Source organism: Mobula hypostoma, chromosome X1 (genome assembly GCF_963921235.1).
Source record: "Mobula hypostoma chromosome X1, sMobHyp1.1, whole genome shotgun sequence".
NCBI classification, from domain to species: domain Eukaryota; kingdom Metazoa; phylum Chordata; class Chondrichthyes; order Myliobatiformes; family Myliobatidae; genus Mobula; species Mobula hypostoma.
Window position 1 is genome coordinate 49,483,030 of NC_086128.1, and position 19,069 is coordinate 49,502,098.

General features: G+C 43.1%; 1 protein-coding gene across 1 annotated transcript; it reads left to right on the forward strand.

Moving 5' to 3' along the window:
* Positions 1-704: 704 nt before the first annotated feature.
* On the forward strand, positions 705-6,704 carry LOC134340631 (cytochrome c oxidase subunit NDUFA4-like). The gene is made up of 4 exons (XM_063038078.1): positions 705-853; positions 5,054-5,142; positions 5,766-5,826; positions 6,475-6,704. Exons 1-4 carry the CDS (start codon positions 812-814, stop codon positions 6,529-6,531), a joined length of 249 nt encoding a protein of 82 aa, XP_062894148.1. The 5' UTR covers positions 705-811; the 3' UTR covers positions 6,532-6,704.
* Positions 6,705-19,069: the final 12,365 nt, after the last annotated feature.

The following is a 19,069-nucleotide window of genomic DNA, read 5'->3' on the forward strand; positions in this document are numbered from 1 at the left end:
CTGTGTGAATTACTTTGTTCCATCAAAGGTGTCTGAACAATCACCCATTGTAGAAATAAAACCCAAATGAATCATTGTCAGGCTCAAAATATTGAAGTAAATATTTTGCTATTGAAATTATATTTAATCGCCTAGAGTTACACTTGATCTTAAGTGTATAAAATATGATGTACTTTGACTTTGGGAGACTACCGCGAGGGTCTCCAAACTGACTGTTTGGTGTGATAAATAGACACTTTGGCAACATCAACTCCAGTGTTTCTCTGGTGCCTCAGATCACAATCACAAGGGTATTCAGGTTTCTTGTAAATAAATTAATCTTTTGCCTAAAAACACTACTGGAAAGACTATGAAAGGAGGGGTAAAATAATCGGTAACTTTTATATTAAAATAAACAGTCGCACCAACGTTTGGACAAGTCCAGCGAAGTTGACACATATCCTTACCCAGCCCCGCCCACATGCAGTTTCCCTGGCTGGACTGACACGTGACAGTTTACCGTTGAAGCAGCTTCGGAATGCTCAGGTCACGTGATAGTGACTGCGGCAGGCCCTCGGAGACTAGGGTTTAATCGCCTGCATTGATTAGGTAGCTACAATGTTTGCCAGATTTTCAGCTTTATAATGAAGAATTTTATTTTACTGAAACACTGTCATGCATCAGGTTTTTAAAAAATTTAAAAAACGATAGGAATATTTGTGAGTGTGGATTGACGTGAGGGAATTTTCGCTCAGGAATTTGTGTGGCCCACAGGGTTCCAAGCCCCAAAGGTGACATTGCGCGGGCGGCAGACGCAGGAGAAAGCAGCACCATGCTCGGATTGATGTTCCGTCAGGCTAGAAGCCACCCTAGTGTAAGAACCAGCAGCAGAGTGGGGGTCGTGCTCTTATCTCCTCCGAGCGGTGTGAAGAGGCCATTCGTTATGTCTGGGGTGGATGGGAGGGAGGTGGAAACAGGGCATTGGAAGAGCGCTTGGGGGTGGTGTGCGCGGGAGAGAAATAAAGGGTTTAGTGGTAGGGAGAGAGAGGGCGGTGGTAGGGTGGAGGCATGAGTGGGGCTGTGGATTCATTTGGTAGGAGTGCAGGTAGGTAGTTGAGGAGAAATGTGGATGCAGGGACGGGGAGATGAAGGTGTGGGTTGACGTATGGGGAGATGCGGTCGGATGGTTGTATTGGCGGGCAGGGTTGGGGAAATTGGGTAGTTTGCAGGGGAGATGAGGTGAAAGTGAAGTGCAGTGTGGTGCAGGCATTCTCCATGTAATTCCCCCCTTTGAGTTGAAAATTTTCTCGATTTAATGCATCAAAAATATCAGGATGAGCTCCCACTTTAGCCAGGTCTGGCTGCACACGAGGGCTGATCAGCATGTGTTTGCTGACAACAGCCATTTTGTACTTCTGTCTTTTAAACTGCATAATGTTTTATTTTATGTCTGTTGAATTTCCTTCCCCTCGAATGCTCATTTAGTTATGTTTTTAAATTCCCTCTGGTTTTTATTAATTCCAGATTTTCTGATTGTTGACTTGCCAGTTTAAAATACGGATAATCTGAGTTGTGATGAGGTGACATTGATTTCAATTGGGACTGCAGATTTGGATTATGGAGATTTTAAGAGTTTTCAATCCACAAAAAAAAGCATGCTATCCGTGCTGAGTACTCTGGTGATGACAGCTGCTGTTTTCAGTCAATTATATTGGCATGATTTCTCTTATTAATACAGATACTCCATTGGATTCATTACAATTTAGTGGATGATATAATGGTTGTAATTGAGTTGAGATTAAAATATCATTTGATTTCTAGATATTTATACAGGACAGCATTATCCCATTTGGTTATGTTTTCATGAACTGACAAGATGCTGACATCAGTAGTGATGTTAGTTTATTTTTCCTCAGTTGGACAAGAGTTCTGCAATGTATCCAAATTGGTACAATCTGTGCTAAATTTCTAAATTATTACCAAGGCCAGTTTGTAAAGATGGCTTTAATCCACCTGAATATTTAAAAGTTGGAAGATGGGGCTGAATTCAAATTATTTCCCTCTTGCCACGCTGTCTCTTATCTGCTTTGATATATTTCTGTTGCACGTGAGCAATTAAGTATATTTTTAAGACTTTTTGGTAAAATGGATGCAATACTCTTGGAATAAACTACAATTACAAATACAAATGTACTTTAAAGAAGGGCAGAGAATAAAGTTTCTTACAATCCATGTTGACTTAAAAAGTTGGCTTAAGTGTTCATAAGAGAAAGGAGCTGAATTAGGCCATTCGGCCCATTGAGTCTACTCTGCTGTTCCATCATGACTGATTTATTTTTCCTCTCAAGTCCATTCCCTGCCATCTCCCTGTAACCTTTGATGCCCTTGCTAATCAAGAACCTATCAACCACCATTTTAAATATACCAAATGACTTGACCTCCACTGCCACTGTAAACCTTTTCTGGACCCTCTCCCAATGCCAGTTGATAGAAGGAATAAAGATGTAGACCATTTTCTAAATGGGGAGCCAATTCAGAAATTTTAGAGACAAGGGAAGTTGGGAGTCCTTGTGCAGGATTCACTAAAGTTCAACCTGCAAGTTAAACTTCAGGTCTACATCTTTATTCCTTTTATCAAAGTGCTTGACTTTACATTTCCCTACGCTCTATTCCATCTGCCACTTTTCCCCGCATTCTCCAAATCTGTCCAAGTCCTTCCACAGACTCCCTGCTTCCTCAACACCACCTGCCCCTTCACATATCTTTCTTTCTATTTTATCATATGCCTACTTTGTCACGTGCTTCCAAGTACCCCAATGCATTGTTCTTAATAATGGACTCTTAACATCTTGCCAACCACTGAACTCAGGCTGAACCTTTTATTTCCAGTCTTTTGCATTCTCCCCCCCCCCCCCCGAGTAGAGTGACATTCTGTGTTCCAAACCTATTCTGGTATCTGTCCCCCACTTTTCCTTCGCTACATCGACGACTGCATTGGCGCTGCTTCCTGCATGCATGCTGAGCTCATTGACTTCATTAACTTTGCCTCCAACTTTCACCCTGCCCTCGTTTACCTGGTCCATTTCTGACACCTCCCTCCCCTTTCTGGATCTTTCTGTCTCTATCTCTGGAGACAGCTTATCTACTGATGTCTACTATAAGCCTACTGACCCTCACAGCTATCTGGATTATTCCTCGTCTCACCCTGTCTCTTGCAAAAATGCCATCCCCTTCTCGCAATTCCTCCGTCTCCGCCACATCTGCTATCAGGATGAGGCTTTTCATTCCAGGACGAAGGAGATGTCCTCCTTTTTTAAAGAAAGGGGCTTCCCTTCCTCCACTATCAACTCTGCTCTCAAACTCATCTCCCCCATTTCACGCACATCTGCTCTCACTCCATCCTCCCGCCACCCCACTAGGAATAGGGTTCCCCGTGTCCTCACCTACCACCCCACCAGCCTCCAGGTCCAACATATAATTCTCCATAACTTCTGCCACCTCCAATGGGATCCCACCACTAAGCACATCTTTCCCTCCCCCCCCCCCCAGCTTTCTGCAGGGATCGCTCCCTACACGACTCCCTTGTCCATTCGTTCCCCCTCCCCACTGATCTCCCTTCTGGCACTTATCCTTGTAAGCAGAACAAGTGCTACACATGCCCTTATACTTCCCCCCTCACTACCATTCAGGGCCCCAGACAGTCCTTCCAGGTGAGGCGACACTTCACCTGTGAGTCAGCTGGGGTGATACACTGCGTCCGGTGCTCCCGATGTGGCCTTCTATATATTGGCGAGACCCGACGCAGACTGGAAGATCATTTCGCTGAACACCTACGCTCTGTCTGCCAGAGAAAGCAGGATGTGGCCACACATTTTAATTCCACGTCCCATTCCCATTCTGATATCTCTAAGCATGGCCTCCTCTACTGTAAAGATGAAGCCACACTCAGGTTGGAGGAACAACACCTTATATTCCGTCTGGGTATCCTCCAACCTGATGGCATGAACACTGACTTCTCAAACTTCCACTAATGCCCCACTTCCCCCTCGTACCCCATCTGTTATTTATTTATATACACACATTCTTTTTCTCTCTCTTTCTCCCTCTGTCCCTCTGACTATACCCCTTGCCCATCCTCTGGGTTCCCCCCCACCCCCCCGTCTTTCTCCCTGGACCTCCTGTCCCATGATCCTCTCATATCCCCTTTGCCTATCACCTGTCCAGCTCTTGGCTCCATCCCTCCTCCTCCTGTCTTCTCCTATTATTTTGGATCTCCCCCTCCCCCTCCCACTTTCAAATCTCTTACTAGCTCTTCCTTCAGTTAGTCCTGACGAAGGGTCTCAGCCTGAAACGTCGACTGTACCTCTTCCTAGAGATGCTGCCTGGCCTGCTGCGTTCACCAGCAACTTTGATGTGTGTTGCGTGGAGTGACATCTGTGATTTTCAGCTTCTGTGGGATTTGACCATTTAGACCAATGTTAATACTTTTTCAAAATTACTTTCAAATTGTAAACTAGCCTTTCCCCTTGACACTAATTTGCTTCAGATATTAGGAATGATTGTAAAATAGTATTTTTTTAAATTAAAAGTAATATAAGGAGGTTACACGATAAATTAGATCCTAACCAACAGTTTAGAAATAGTTTTTGACACAGGAGTAGATAAGCAGTGTAGAAAATTCATAATTGCAAAGTAGTCAGGTTTGGCATTTCTATTTATTTAGTAGTGTTCCACTGATAAACTATTGAGTGGTGGTCGTTTTACGACTTATGATAGGTTAAATATTTGAACATTGTTTTTGATATTTTTGTGAATCTGTTTTTGCTGGATCCCTGGAAAAAGTAGGCTTGTGGAAACTGGTAGCTGCTGATAGAAGTGACAATATGTGAAATTGAAAGTTCAGATAACTGATCATGATTTGCTTTAGAGTGAATGTTTATAACTTTTGAACAAATTAATTTCACAGTTCTTAGTTTTCTGATATCTTCCATTTGAACTAGTTGTGAATTTATTGCTGTACATTAATGACTTTTCTTTCCCTCCCTCCCTCCCCCCCTCCCCCATTCTTTGATAGCTAATTCCACTGTTTGTTATCATTGGGTCCGGAAGTCTTGGAGCAAGCTGTTACCTTATGCGGCTTGCCTTCCGCAACCCTGATGTTAGGTAGGTGATTGAGAATGTAACACTTGTCTTGTTGAGGTTGTGTGTAAGTCACTGATCTCTGTAGTTATTCACTTTCTAAATACTATCTTGTGACAGTGAAAACAGTTGCACATAGGACTCGCTGTCTTTATTACAGTACAGTTTTCTGTTGAATGTTTTTACAGTAAATTGCATGTCATAATTTTTAATGACAAGATTGCATATTGAACCATTTATAAATTGACAGCTGAATCCAGATTTCCTGGTGTAAGGTCTAGATTAACATAGACAATAGTTTTTAATTTAACTTCAGTCAAGAATGTATTGATTAGAATGAGATTGAAGTGTTTTGATTTCAGGAATGTAACATTGTACTTGAACAGTACTTGGGCTTTAGGAAGGTATGTATCAAGTAAGTATTGTTTTAAATATGTGCAAAGAAATGTTGAGAAACAGGTGTGTGGCTATAACAGAAAGGTTTCAACAAGAATTTGCAAAAATGGCTTTTATTTGAGTTGGTTAAAGAGGCAAATTTTTCAAAAGTCAGTCAAGTTTATTGTCATATGTGCAAGTATACACAGGTGCAATGAAAAACTTTGAGATACAACACTTATTGCTAACTATGCAATCTACTTTTACCATAGCTGGAATCGCAAGAGCAACCCTGAACCATGGAATAAAATTGCACCTAATGAGCAGTACAAGGTAACATTTTTTTAATTCATCGTAGAAGAGCTGATTTGATTATTAAGCATGCTTTAATTTCTTGCCTTGTTACCTGTACAATATGTATGTATAATTTAATTTTTAAAATGTTAAGGTATAAAATTGGATCAAAGGCCACTTTGAATCATTTGCTCAATTATTTCCCAAGGCATATTTGTACAATGTTTTGGATATGAAAAGAACTTGAGCATGCTGAAATAACATCTCGTAATAATTTCCTTCTCCACCCCTTCCTCACCACTTCCTCCACGTGGTGAGGTTAATGTTAGATGTGCTGTTGTACAGGTACATAAAGACAAAACAATAGTATTATTGAACAATTAAAATCATAACAAAAGAGGACAAAACTGGCAAATAGAGTTTAATCTAAACAAATGGGAGAAGTCTAGTTTGGATCGTAACGATAAATGGGAATGTTTTCCAAATGATGAAATGTAAAATTCTGTAGAGATTTACTGGTATAGTCAGTTTTCAGATTTCATTGGCACGTCATAATGGCTTGGGTACAGTAGGAATGAAATGGAGCTTTTGTTCCAATTCAGATATTGAATGTTAATTAATAGAAGTGTTTCATATTAATAGACATTTTAGTCAAACATCTTGACTAATCTTTTTCTCTGTTAATAGTTCTTTGCAGTGAACATGGACTACAGTAAACTGAAGAAGGAGCGACCAGACTTCTAAATGCTGACAAATGGGTTGATTGTCCAGGTGGCTTTGCTGCTCTGTAAAACTTACTGCAAAATGTCTTATTATGTTTCGTGTTCATCAGTCTTATTGGAGTATTCAGTAGCCAGATATACTACTGAACCTAATTTGTCTGTATATACCGAATGCAAATAAACTAATGTCCTCCATTTCACTTGTCTGCCTCTTATTGTCTAAGGGTAATATCTGTAGTTGGCAATAATACAGGCTCATCAATATAAAACAAATTATACCTAGAAGCATTTCTGTTTCAGACATTTGGAAAAATAAATGGTAATGTTATTTAGATGCAGAAGAAGGCTGACGAGTGTAAACTGGATTCTGACATTTATTGCTATGATCTTTCTCTAAAATTAAAGATTTCCCACCCCAGAAGATCTAAAGCATCCATCTCTTTGGGTGAAGTCTGTATCTTAACTGTCTAAAATGTGGATTGCATTGGCCTGTGTTTTATGTGCTCCATATGAGCCACTTTCCTTAAATATTAAGATGTACCATGCTATCAGTTAAAATCTGCAATTATTTTTCACTCCTATGATCTTCCATGTGTCTAATATTTAATGCTTAAACATGACTGAGTACAGGGTTACCACTTTCAGGATGTCTACACTGCCTTGTCAATAGTAACACTTATGGAGGAATAAGCTTCCCAACAAGCCAATGAAGCAACACGCAGTCAACCTTTCAGGCCAAGACCATTCTACAGGATTGGAAGGGAAGGGGCAAGATGCTAGAATTAAAAGCTGGAAGCAGGATAGCTAGAAGGTGACGGGTGAAGCCAGGTCGGTAGGAAAAGTAAAAGGGCAGGGGAGAAAGGAATCCAATAGGAGAGGAGAAAGGGAAGAGTTGGGGGGAGGGCACTTTTTTTTACTGGAGGGAGAAATCAGTGTTCATGCCATCAGGTTGGAGGCTACCCAGGTGGAATATAAGGTGTTGCTCCTGCACCCTGAGGGTGTCCTCATTGTGGCACAAGGAGGCCATGGACTGACGCGTTGGAACGGGAATGGCCAACAGGAAGTTGCACTTTTGGCAGATGAAGTGGAAGTGTTCGACAAAGCGGTCCCCCAATTTACCACCAATGTAGAGGAGGCTGCATCGGGAGTACTGGTATTGTGATCACTGGACCCGAAGTGCTTCCCAACACAAACCTCCGTCACCTGCCCTATCTCATTCCCTAACAGGAGATCCAACACTGCCCCTTCTCTAGTTGGTACCTCTATGTATTGCTCCAAAAAACTATCCTGCACACATTTGACAAACTCCAAACCATCCAGCCCTTTTACAGAATGGGCTTCCCAGTCTATGTGTGGAAAATTAAAATCTCCCACAATCACAACCTTGTGCTTGAGTCTTTTATTGAGTTCCTCTAGTGCCTGAGTTGACAAGTTGACATTTGGAGTTCACCCATGCTATGCCTGCAGGGAGTCTACTGTCAACATAAATTGTCACTAACTTAAATCCAGACTGTCACATTTTCTAATTTAACTTCAATCTCATAGATTGCTTGAAGTTCCACAAAGGCGTCCCTTTTCAATATGATCTAAGTCTGCCTCATCAAAGTATGGTAGCCATATCCACCTAGCTTTACTGGTGCATGATTGGATCTCTAATTTTTTATCACTTATGTTTATTACATTGTTTCTTGGAATAGAGACTAATGACTGGTGGTGTGCCACGGGGGTTGATGTTGGGACCTTTGTTATTTGTATAAATGACTTGGATGTGAATGCACAAGGCTTAATCATAAAGTTTGTGGATGACATGAAATTAGATGGTGTTAATAGTGAAGAATGTTATTATAGACTACAGGGGAACATTGATCAGTTTGGGAACTGAGCCAACGGGTGGCAAATGGATTTTGATTCATTTGTGTAAGGTGATGCATTTTGGAAAGTCAAACCAGTGTAGGGTTAGGACTTGTAATATGAACGCTAGGGCACTGTTGAGTGTATTAGAACAGAGGTACCTAGAAGTACATGTTCCCACCTTCCCTTGGCATTTTTGCAAGCAGACAGGGTGGTGAAAAAGGCACTTAACATGCTAGCCTTCAACATTGAGTATACAGCAACAGGTCATTGAGTTGAATGTTGGGAAATTATATTCCAGTTGTATAAACTGTTAGAGTACTAAGGACAATTTTGTTCGCCCTTCTATAGAAAAGACATGGTTAAACTGGTAAGAATGCAGAGAAAATTTACAAGGATATTGGCAGGACTAGAAGGCCTGAGTTCTAGAGAGAGGCTGGCTAGGCTTGATCTTTATTGCTTGGAATGTAGGGGAATGAAGGGTGACCTTATAGAAGTGTTTAACATTAATAGAGGTATAGATAAGGTATAACATAGATTCACAAGGTCAATAATTTTAGACCATGAGACATAGGAGTGGAATTTGGCCACTTGGCCCTTTGAGTCTGCTCCGCCATTCCATCATGGCTCATTCTCTACTCTTGGGCCCGGGTCCTGCCGCTTCGATTCAGCCCAGACACACTACGCCGCAATAGTCTTGCATGTTCCAGACTTCAGTCCACATTGTAAAAATGCCAGGTTGTACAGGCGGTTCTAAAGCTCAACTTCGTAAGTGAAGTTTAAAGCTATTGATTGCAGTGATCGTATCCAAAGAAAAAGTGTGATTAATACAGTAATTTACAGCTTTGTTTGCTACCAGAAAGTCGTCATTGTGCTTCACCAGTGCCATCTTAAACAGGAAGTCTGAGTTTAAGAAGTTTATGTGGAGTGGCCATAGTTGGAGTGGGCCAATGTCAAATGGTCAGCCTTTGGCTCAGCAGGCTTGGACAAAAATGGGAGCAGACTAGAACTTGATTTTGAGAAGTTAGCAGTATAATAAGTGTAGGCAGGATGGTAGTACAGGCAGCAGAATGCTCCACCTGTGAGATGTGGGATTTCAGAGTACCTGTGGCCCTGATGACTACATCTACAGGAAGTGCATTCAACTTCAGCTCCTGCCTGAAAAGGTCAAGGAAGTGGAACTGGACATCGATACTTGGGACCAACCAGAAGGCTAAAAGCTTCATTAATGAGACAGTTACTGAGGTGGTTGATCTCAGAGTGCAGGCTTCAGAGAGAAGATGGGTGACCACCATGAAGTGTAAGCAGTCAGTGCAGGGTTTCCCTGTGCCATTCCCCTCAGCAACGAGTATATCCTTTTGGATACTACTGAGTAGGGAGTGGTTGATGACCTATCAGAGCACAGCAGCAGTAGCCAGTCCAGTGGCACCGTGGCCAGCTCTGAGGCACAGCTGGGAAGGGTAAAGTCAGGCAGAGCGATAGTAAAAGGAAGTGTAATAGTTAGGGATAGCAGACTCCAGGTTGGTGTGTTGCCTTCCAAGTGCTGGGATCCAGGAATTCTCAGAGTGGCTGCAGAAGATTCTCAAGATGGAGGGCGAGCAGCCAGATATCATGGTGCACATTGCAAAAATGAGGTAGATAGAAAAGGGGAAGAGGTTCTGCACAGTGAGTATAGAGAGTTAACAAAGAGGCTGAAAAGCTGGACTTTGGATTTCTCCCAGTGCCACCTGATAGTCAGGGCAGGAATAGATGAATGAGTGGCTGAAGAAATCGGGCAGGGGGCAGTGTATCAGATTTCTGCATCATTAGGATCTCTTCTGGGGAAGGTATGACCTGTAGAAAAGGGATAGGTTGCATCTGAACCTGAGGAGGACCAATATCCTTGCGGGCAGGTTTGCTTGAGCTGTTAGGGAGGGTTTGAACTACGTTGGCAGGGGGATGGGAATCAGAGTGATATAGCTGAGGATGGGGCAGTTGATATACAAGTAGATGCAGTGTGTAGTGAGACTGTGAGGAAAGACAGGGAAAAATTGCAGTCAGTAGGTGTAACATGGGGGCAAAATTTAAAAGGATGATGAATACAGGACTGAAGGTGTGATATTTGAATGCATACAGTATATGGAATAAGGTAGATGATCTTGTAGCACAGTTAGAGATTGGCAGGTATGATGTTGTGGGCATCACTGGGCCGTGGCTGAAAGAAGATCATAATTAGCAGCTCAACATCCAAGGATACACTATCAAAAGGACAGGTAGGAGAGCAGAGAGGGTGAGGTGGCTCTATAGATAAAAAAAATTAAATCAAATCTTTAGAAAGAGGTGACAGGATTGGATGATGAGAATACCTGTGGGTACAGTTAAGAAACTGTAAAGGTTAAAAGATCCTGATGGGAGTTATATGCAGGCCTCCGAACAGTAGCCATGATGTGGGATATAAATTTCAAAGGGAAATAGAAAAGGCCTTTTTGTCAGCTACATGGAATAATTTATGTTTGAAGCCTACACTAGTGTCTGTCTCCCGCCTTTTCCTAGACTACATCGACGACTGCATTGTTGCCAAATCCTCCACCCATGCTGAACCCAAGCAGAGTTCACTGCCAAGAAGGCCCACCAGCGCCTTTATTTCCTGAGAAAACTAAAGAAATTTGAACTGTCCCCTAAAACCCTCACTAATTTTTATAGATGCACCGTAGAAAGCATTCTTCTAGGGCGCATCACAACCTGGTATGGAAGTTGTCCTGTCCAAGACCGAAAGAAGCTGCAGAAGATTGTGAACACAGCCCAGCACATCACACAAACCAATCTTCCATCCTTGGACTCACTTTACACTGCACGCTGTCAGAGCAGTGCTGCCAGGGTAATCAAGGACACGACCCACCCAGCCAACACACTTTTCGAGCCTCTTCCCTCCGGGAGAAGGTTCAGGAGCTTGAAGACTCATACGGCCAGATTTGGGAACAGCTTCTTTCCAACTGAGATAAGACTGCTGAACGGATCCTGACCCGGATCTGGGCCGTACCCTCCAAATATCCGGACCTGCCTCTGTTTTTTTGCACTACCTTACTTTCCCTTTTCTATTTTCTATTTATGATTTATAATTTAAATGTTTAATATTTACTATTGATTTGTACTCCAGAGAGAGCAAAGCGCAGAATCAAATATCGCTGTGATGATCGTTCGCTCTAGTATCAAAGTAAAGTAAAGTAACTCGTCAACTTCATCAACTTTGCCTCCAGCTTCCACTCTGCCCTCAAATTTACCTGGTCCATTTCTGACACCTCCCTCCCTTTTCTCAATATCACTGTCCCTAGCTCTGAGACAGCTTGTCTATTGATGTCTATTACAAACGCAAAAACTCTCACAGATACCTGGACTATACCTCTTCCAACCCTGTTACTTGTAAAAATGCCACCCCCTTCTCTAAATTCTTTCGCCTTGTCATGTGTGACGCCAAGCAGAGTTACCGGACGGATGATGCTAATGAGAGAGATAATGGAAGACAATGGAGAAACATTCAAAATGCTAATGAGAGAGAAGGGAGAGATTAACGAGAAAGAAACACAATTCAGATATTGACAGACCGGTTGCTTTGAACCTGAACTGTTTGAAGTTTGAGGGACAGGTGATACCCCAGCAGGGGGATAAAAAGAGCAGGTTTGCTAAGGCACGACACACATGCCACGAGACCCTGGAAAGAGCAGTGTGTCCCCACCAGTGGTGGGCGTTTGGAGGACCTGTTCGTGGGAATTGGTCAGAGGCTCACAGTGTGTAAAGGTACGATCGGTGGGAACCTGGGGTATGTGTCTGCCCTTGCCTGGGTGCCGGGTTCACCATGGAAGAACGATCGTATCCGGAACGGAGGGGTCACAGTCAGAGACCACAGCGGGATTAGAAGACATCAAAAGGCCGGCCCGAAACCAACTGCGAAGACATCAATAGGTCTGCCTGAAACCAATTGCATCTCCCACTCTCTCTCTCCAACGGTACGACAACAACGATTACTTCGAACTGCACTAAACTGAACTGAACTCTGCTTCACTTAAGACTGATCATTTAACCTCCAGACTGCGATAGAGCTTGTTTGATTCCTATTACCCTAGTTCTGTGTATACGTGTGTATTATCATTGCTAACCTGTTACATTTATATCCTTACGATTAGAGAACTGTATTACTTATTTCTTTAATAAAACTTTATGAGTTCCTAGTAATCCAGACTCCAATGAGCGTTCCATTTCTGCTGGTTTGGCAACCCAGTTACGGGGTACGTAACAGCCTACACTGCATCTGCTCTCAGGATGGGGCTTTTCATAGAAACATAGAAACATAGAAAATAGGTGCAGGAGTAGGGCATTTGGCCCTTCGAGCCTGCACCGCCATTCAGTATGATCATAGCTGATCATCCAACTCAGAACCCTGCACCAGCCTTCCCTCCATACCCCCTGATCCCTTTAGTCACAAGGGCCATATCTAACTCCCTCTTAAATATAGCCAATGAACTGGCCTCAACTGTTTACTGTGGCAGAGAATTCCACAGATTCGCCACTCTCTGTGTGAAGAAGTTTTTCCTAATCTCGGTCCTAAAAGGCTTCCCCTTTACCCCCAAACTGTAACCCCTCGTTCTGGACTTCCCCAACATCGGGAACAATCTTCCTGCATCTAGCCTGTCCAATCCCTTTAGGATTTTATACGTTTCAATCAGATCGCCCCTCAATCTTCTAAATTCCAATGAGTATAAGCCTAGTCGATCCAGTCTTTCATCATATGAAAGTCCTGCCATCCCAGGAATCAATCTGGTGAACCTTCTTTGTACTCCCTCTATGGCAAGGATGTCTTTCCTCAGATTAGGGGACCAAAACAGCACACAATATCCAGGTGTGGTCTCACCAAGGCCTTGTACAACTGCAGTAGTACCTCCCTACTCCTGTACTCGAATCCTCTTGCTATGAATGCCAGCATACCATTCGCCTTTTTCACTGCCTGCTGTACCTGCATGCCCACTTTCAATGACTGGTGCATAATGACACCCAGGTCTCGTTGCACCTCCCCTTTTCCTAATCAGCCACCATTCAGATAATAATCTGTTTTCCTGTTTTTGCCACCAAAGTGGATAACCTCACATTTATCCACATTAAATTGCATCTGCCATGAATTTGCCCACTCATCTAACCTATCCAAGTCACCCTGCATCCTCTTAGCAACCTCCTCACAGGTAACACTGCCGCCCAGCTTCGTGTCATCCGCAAACTTGGAGATGCTGCATTTAATTCCCTCGTCTAAGTCATTAATATATATTGTAAACAACTGGGGTCCCAGCACTGATCCTTGTGGTACCCCACTAGTCACTGCCTGCCATTCAGAAAAGGTCCCGTTTATTCTCACTCTTTGCTTCCTGTCTGCTAACCAATTCTCTATCCACATCAATACCTTACCCCTAATACTGTGTGCTTTAAGTTTGCACACTAATCTCCTGTGTGGGACCTTGTTAAAAGCCTTTTGAAAATCCAAATATACTACATCCACTGGTTCTCCCCTATCCACTCTACTAGTTACATCCTCAAAAAATTCTATGAGATTCGTCAGACATGATTTTCCTTTCACAAATCCATGCTGACTTTGTCCGATGATTTCACCGCTTTCCAAATGTGCTGTTATCACATCTTTGATAACTGACTCCAGCATTTTCCCCACCACCGATGTTAGGCTAACCGGTCTATAATTCCCTGGTTTCTCTCTCCCTCCTTTTTTAAAAAGTGGGGTTACATTAGCCACCCTCCAATCCTCAGGAACTAGTCCAGAATCTAACGAGTTTTGAAAAATTATCACTAATGCATCTACTATTTCTTGGGCTACTTCCTTAAGCACTCTGGGATGCAGACCATCTGGCCCTGGGGATTTATCTGCCTCTAATCCCTTCAATTTACCTAACACCACTTCCCTACTATCACGTATTTCCCTCAGTTCCTCCATCTCACTGGACCCTCTGTCCCATACTATTTCCGGAAGATTATTTATGTCCTCCTTAGTGAAGACAGAACCAAAGTAGTTATTCAATTGGTCTGCCATGTCCTTGTTCCCCATAATCAATTCACCTGTTTCTGTCTGTAGGGGACCTACATTTGTCTTAACCAATCTTTTTCTTTTCACATACCTATAAAAGCTTTTACAGTCAGTTTTTATGTTCCCTGCCTGTTTTCTCTCATAATCTTTTTTCCCTTTCCTAAATAAGCCCCTTGTTCTCCTCTGCTGGACTCTGAATTTCTCCCAGTCCTCAGGCGAGCCACTTTTTCTGGCTAATTTGTATGCTTCTTCTTTGGAATTGATACTATCCCTAATTTCCCTTGTCACTTATTTCCTTGTCACAGGTGCACTACCTTCCCTGGTTTATTCTTTTGCCAAACTGGGATTCTTTTGCCAAACTGGGATTTTCATTCCAGAATGAAGGAGATATCCTCCTTCTTCAAAGAAAGGGGCTTCTCTTCCTCCACCAACAATGCTGCCCCAATTACGTCAATTTCATGCACGTCTGCTCTCATCCCATCCTCCCACCACTCTGCCAAGGATAAAGTACCTCTTGTCTTCACCTACCACTCCATCAGCCTCCGCATCCAACGCATAATTCTCTGAAACTTCCGTCACCTCCAACAGGATCCCACCACCAAGCACGTCTTCCACCCCCCCCAACTTTCTACTTTCCACAGGGATCGCTTCCTACACGACTCCCTTATCCATTTGTTCCTCCCACTGATCTTCCTCCTGGTAAGTGGAACAGGTGCTACACTTGCCCCTACACCTCCTCCCTCACTACCATTCAGGGCCTCAAACAATCCTTCCAGGTGAGGCAATACTTTACCTGTGAGTCTGTTGGGGTCATACAGATATACTGTGTCTGGTGCTCCCAATGTGGCCTCCTGTATACCGGTGAGACCTGGTGAAGATTGGGAGAACACTTCACCAAGCACCTACGCTCCGTACGCCAGAAGAAGTGGGATCTTCAATGGCCACCCATTTTAATTATACTTCCCATTCCCATTTCGATATTTCAATCCATGGCCTCCTCTACTGTCGTGATGAGGCCATAGTCAGGTTGAAGGAACAATACCTTATATTCCGTTTGGGTAGCCTCCAACCTGAGGGCATGAGCATCGATTTCTCAAACCATAAGACTATAAGACATTGGAGCAGAATTAGGCCACTTGGCCCATCGAGTCTGCTCCACCATTTAATCATGGCTGATCCTTTCTCCCCCTTCCTCAGTCCCACTCCTCAGCCTTCTGCCCGTAACCTTTGATGCCCTGTCCAATCAAGAACCTATCAAGCTCCGCCTTAAATACACCCAATGACCTGGCCCCCACAGCTGCCTGTGGTAATAAGTTCCACAAATTCGCCACCCTCTGACCAAAGAAATTTCTCTGCATCTCTGTTTTAAATGGACGCCCCTCTCTCCTGAGGCTGTGCCCTCTTGTCCTAGACTTCCCCACCAGGGAGAACATCCTTTCCACATCTACTCTGTCTAGGCCTTTCAACATTCAAAAGGTTTCAATGAAATCACCCCTCATTCTTCTAAATTCCAGCAATTACAGACCCAGAGCCATCAAACATTTCTTGTATGATAACCCTTTCATTCCCAGAATCATCCTTGTGAACCTCCTCTGAACCCTCTCCGATGCCAGCACATCTTTTCTTAGATGATGAGCTGAAAACTGTTTACAATACTCAAGGTGAGGCCTCAGCATCACATCCCTGCTGTTGTATTCTAGACCTCTTGAAATGAATGCTAACATTGCATTTGTCTTCCTCACCACTGATTCCACCTGCAAGATGCCCTTTAGGATTTCTACACAAGGACTCCCAGGTTCCTTTGCATCTCAGATTTTTGGATTTTCTCCCCATTTAGAAAATAGTCTCCATATTTATTTCTACTACCAAAGTGCATGACCATGCATTTTTCAACATTGTATTTCATTTGCAACTTTTTTGCCCATTCTCCTAATCTGTCTAAATCCTTCTGCATCCTACCTGTTTCCTCAACACTACCTGCCCCTCCACCAATCTTCATATCATCTGCAAACTTGGCAACAAAGCCATCTATTCCATTATCTAAATCATCCATATACAGCATAAAAAGAGGTGGCCCAACACTGACCCCTGTGGAACACCACTAGTCACTGGCGGCCAACCTGAAAAGGATCATTTTATTCCCACTTGCTGCCTCCTACCAATCAGCCAATGCTCTAACCATGCCAATAACTTTCTTGTGATACAATGGGCTTTTAACTTGGTAAGCAGCCTCATGTGTGGCACCTTGTCAAAGGCCTTATGAAAGTTGAAATATACAACATCTACTGCATCCCCTTTATCTATCCTACTTGTAATCTCCTCAAAGAATTCCAACAGGTTCGTCAGGCAAGAATTTCCCTTAAGGCAACTATGCTGACTTTGTCCTATCTTGTCCTGTGTCACCAAGTACTCCATAACCTCATCCTTAACAATTGACTCTAACATCATACCAACCACTGAGGTCAGGCTAACTGGTCTGTAATTTCCTTTCTGTTGCCTTCATCCTTTTTTAAAGAGCAGAGTGATACTTGCAATTTTCCAGTCCTCTGGCACCATGCCAATGATTTTTGAAAGATCATTACTAATGCTTCCACAATCGCTACCGCTATCTCTTTCAGAACCCTAGGGTGCAGTTCATCTGGCCTGGGTGACTTAGGTCTTCCAGCTTTTTGAGATAGTAACAGTACCCACTTCTCTTTCCTCACACACTACAACACCTGGCAAATTGCTAGTGTCTTCCATAGTGAAAACTGATGCAGAATACTCATTTAGTTCATCTGCCATCTCTTTGTCCCCCATTATTATTTCTCCGGCCTCATTTTCTAGCAGTCCTATATCCACTCTCATGTCTCTTTTATTTTTTACATACTTGAAAAAGCCTTTACAATCCACTTTGATATTGTTTGCTGGCTTGCTTTCATATTTCACCTTTTCCCTCCTATGACTCTTTTAGTTGCTCTCTGAAGGGTTTTAAAAGCTTCCAAATCCTCTGTCTTTCCACTAATTTTTGCTTTGTTGCATAGAAACATAGAAACATAGAAAATAGGTGCAGGAGTAGGCCATTTGGCCCTTCGAGCCTGCACCGCCATTTATTATGATCACGGCTGATCATCCAACTCAGAACCCTGCACCAGCCTTCCCTCCATACCCCCGATCCCTTTAGCCACAAGGGCCATTTCTAACTCCCTCTTAAATATAGCCAATGAACTGGCCTCAACTGTTTCCTGTGGCAGAGAATTCCACAGATTCACCACTCTCTGTGTGAAGAAGTTTTTCCTAATCTCGGTCCTAAAAGGCTTCCCCTCTATCCTCAAACTGTGACCCCTCGTTCTGGACTTCCCCAACATCGGGAACAATGTTCCTGCATCTAGCCTGTCCAATCCCTTTAGGATTTTATACGTTTCAATCAGATCCCTCCTCAATCTTCTAAATTCCAATGAGTACAAGCCCAGTTCATCCAGTCTTTCTTCATATGAAAGTCCTGCCATCCCAGGAATCAGTCTGGTGAACCTTCTTTGTACTCCCTCTATGGTAAGGATGCCTTTCCTCAGATTAGGGGACCAAAACTGCACACAATACTCCAGGTGTGGTCTCACCAAGGCCTTGTACAACTGCAGTAGTACCTCCCTGCTCCTGTACTCGAATCCTCTCGCTATAAGTGCCAGCATACCATTCGCCTTTTTCACCGCCTGCTGTACCTGCATGCCCACTTTCAATGACTGGTGTATAATGACACCCAGGTCTCATTGCACCTCCCCTTTTCCTAATCGGCCACCATTCAGATAATAATCTGTTTTCCTATTTTTGCCACCAAAGTAGATAACTTCACACTTATCCAAATTAAATTGCATCTGCCATGAATTTGCCCACTCACCCAACCTATCCAAGTCACTCTGCATCCTCTTAGCATCCTCCTCACAGCTAACACTGCCACCCAGCTTCGTGTCATCCGCAAACTTGGAGATGCTGCATTTAATTCCCTCATCCAAGTCATTAATATATATTGTAAACAACTGGGGTCCCAGCACTGAGCCTTGCGGTACCCCACTAGTCACTGCCTGCCATCTGAAAAGGTCCCATTTATTTCCACTGTTTGCTTCCTGTCTGTTAACCAATTCTCTATCTATATCAATACCTTACCCCCAATACCGTGTGCTTTAAGTTTGCACACTAATCTCCTGTGTGGGACCTTGTTAAAAGCCTTTTGAAAATCCAAATATACCACATCCACTGGTTCTCCCCTATCCACTCTACTAGTTACATCCTCAAAAAATTCTATGAGATTCGTCAGACATGATTTTCCTTTCACAAATCCATGCTGACTTTGTCCGATGATTTCACCGCTTTGCAAATGTGCTGTTATCACATCTTTGATAACTGACTCCAGCATTTTCCCCACCATCGAAGTTAGGCTAACCGGTCTATAATTCCCTGGTTTCTCTCTCCCTCCTTTTTTAAAAAGTGGGGTTACATTAGCCACCCTCCAATCCTCAGGAACTAGTCCAGAATCTAACGAGTTTTGAAAAATTATCACTAATGCATCCACTATTTGTTGGGCTACTTCCTTAAGCACTCTGGGATGAAGACCATCTGGCCCTGGGGATTTATCTGCCTTCAATCCCTTCAATTTACCTAACACCACTTCCCTACT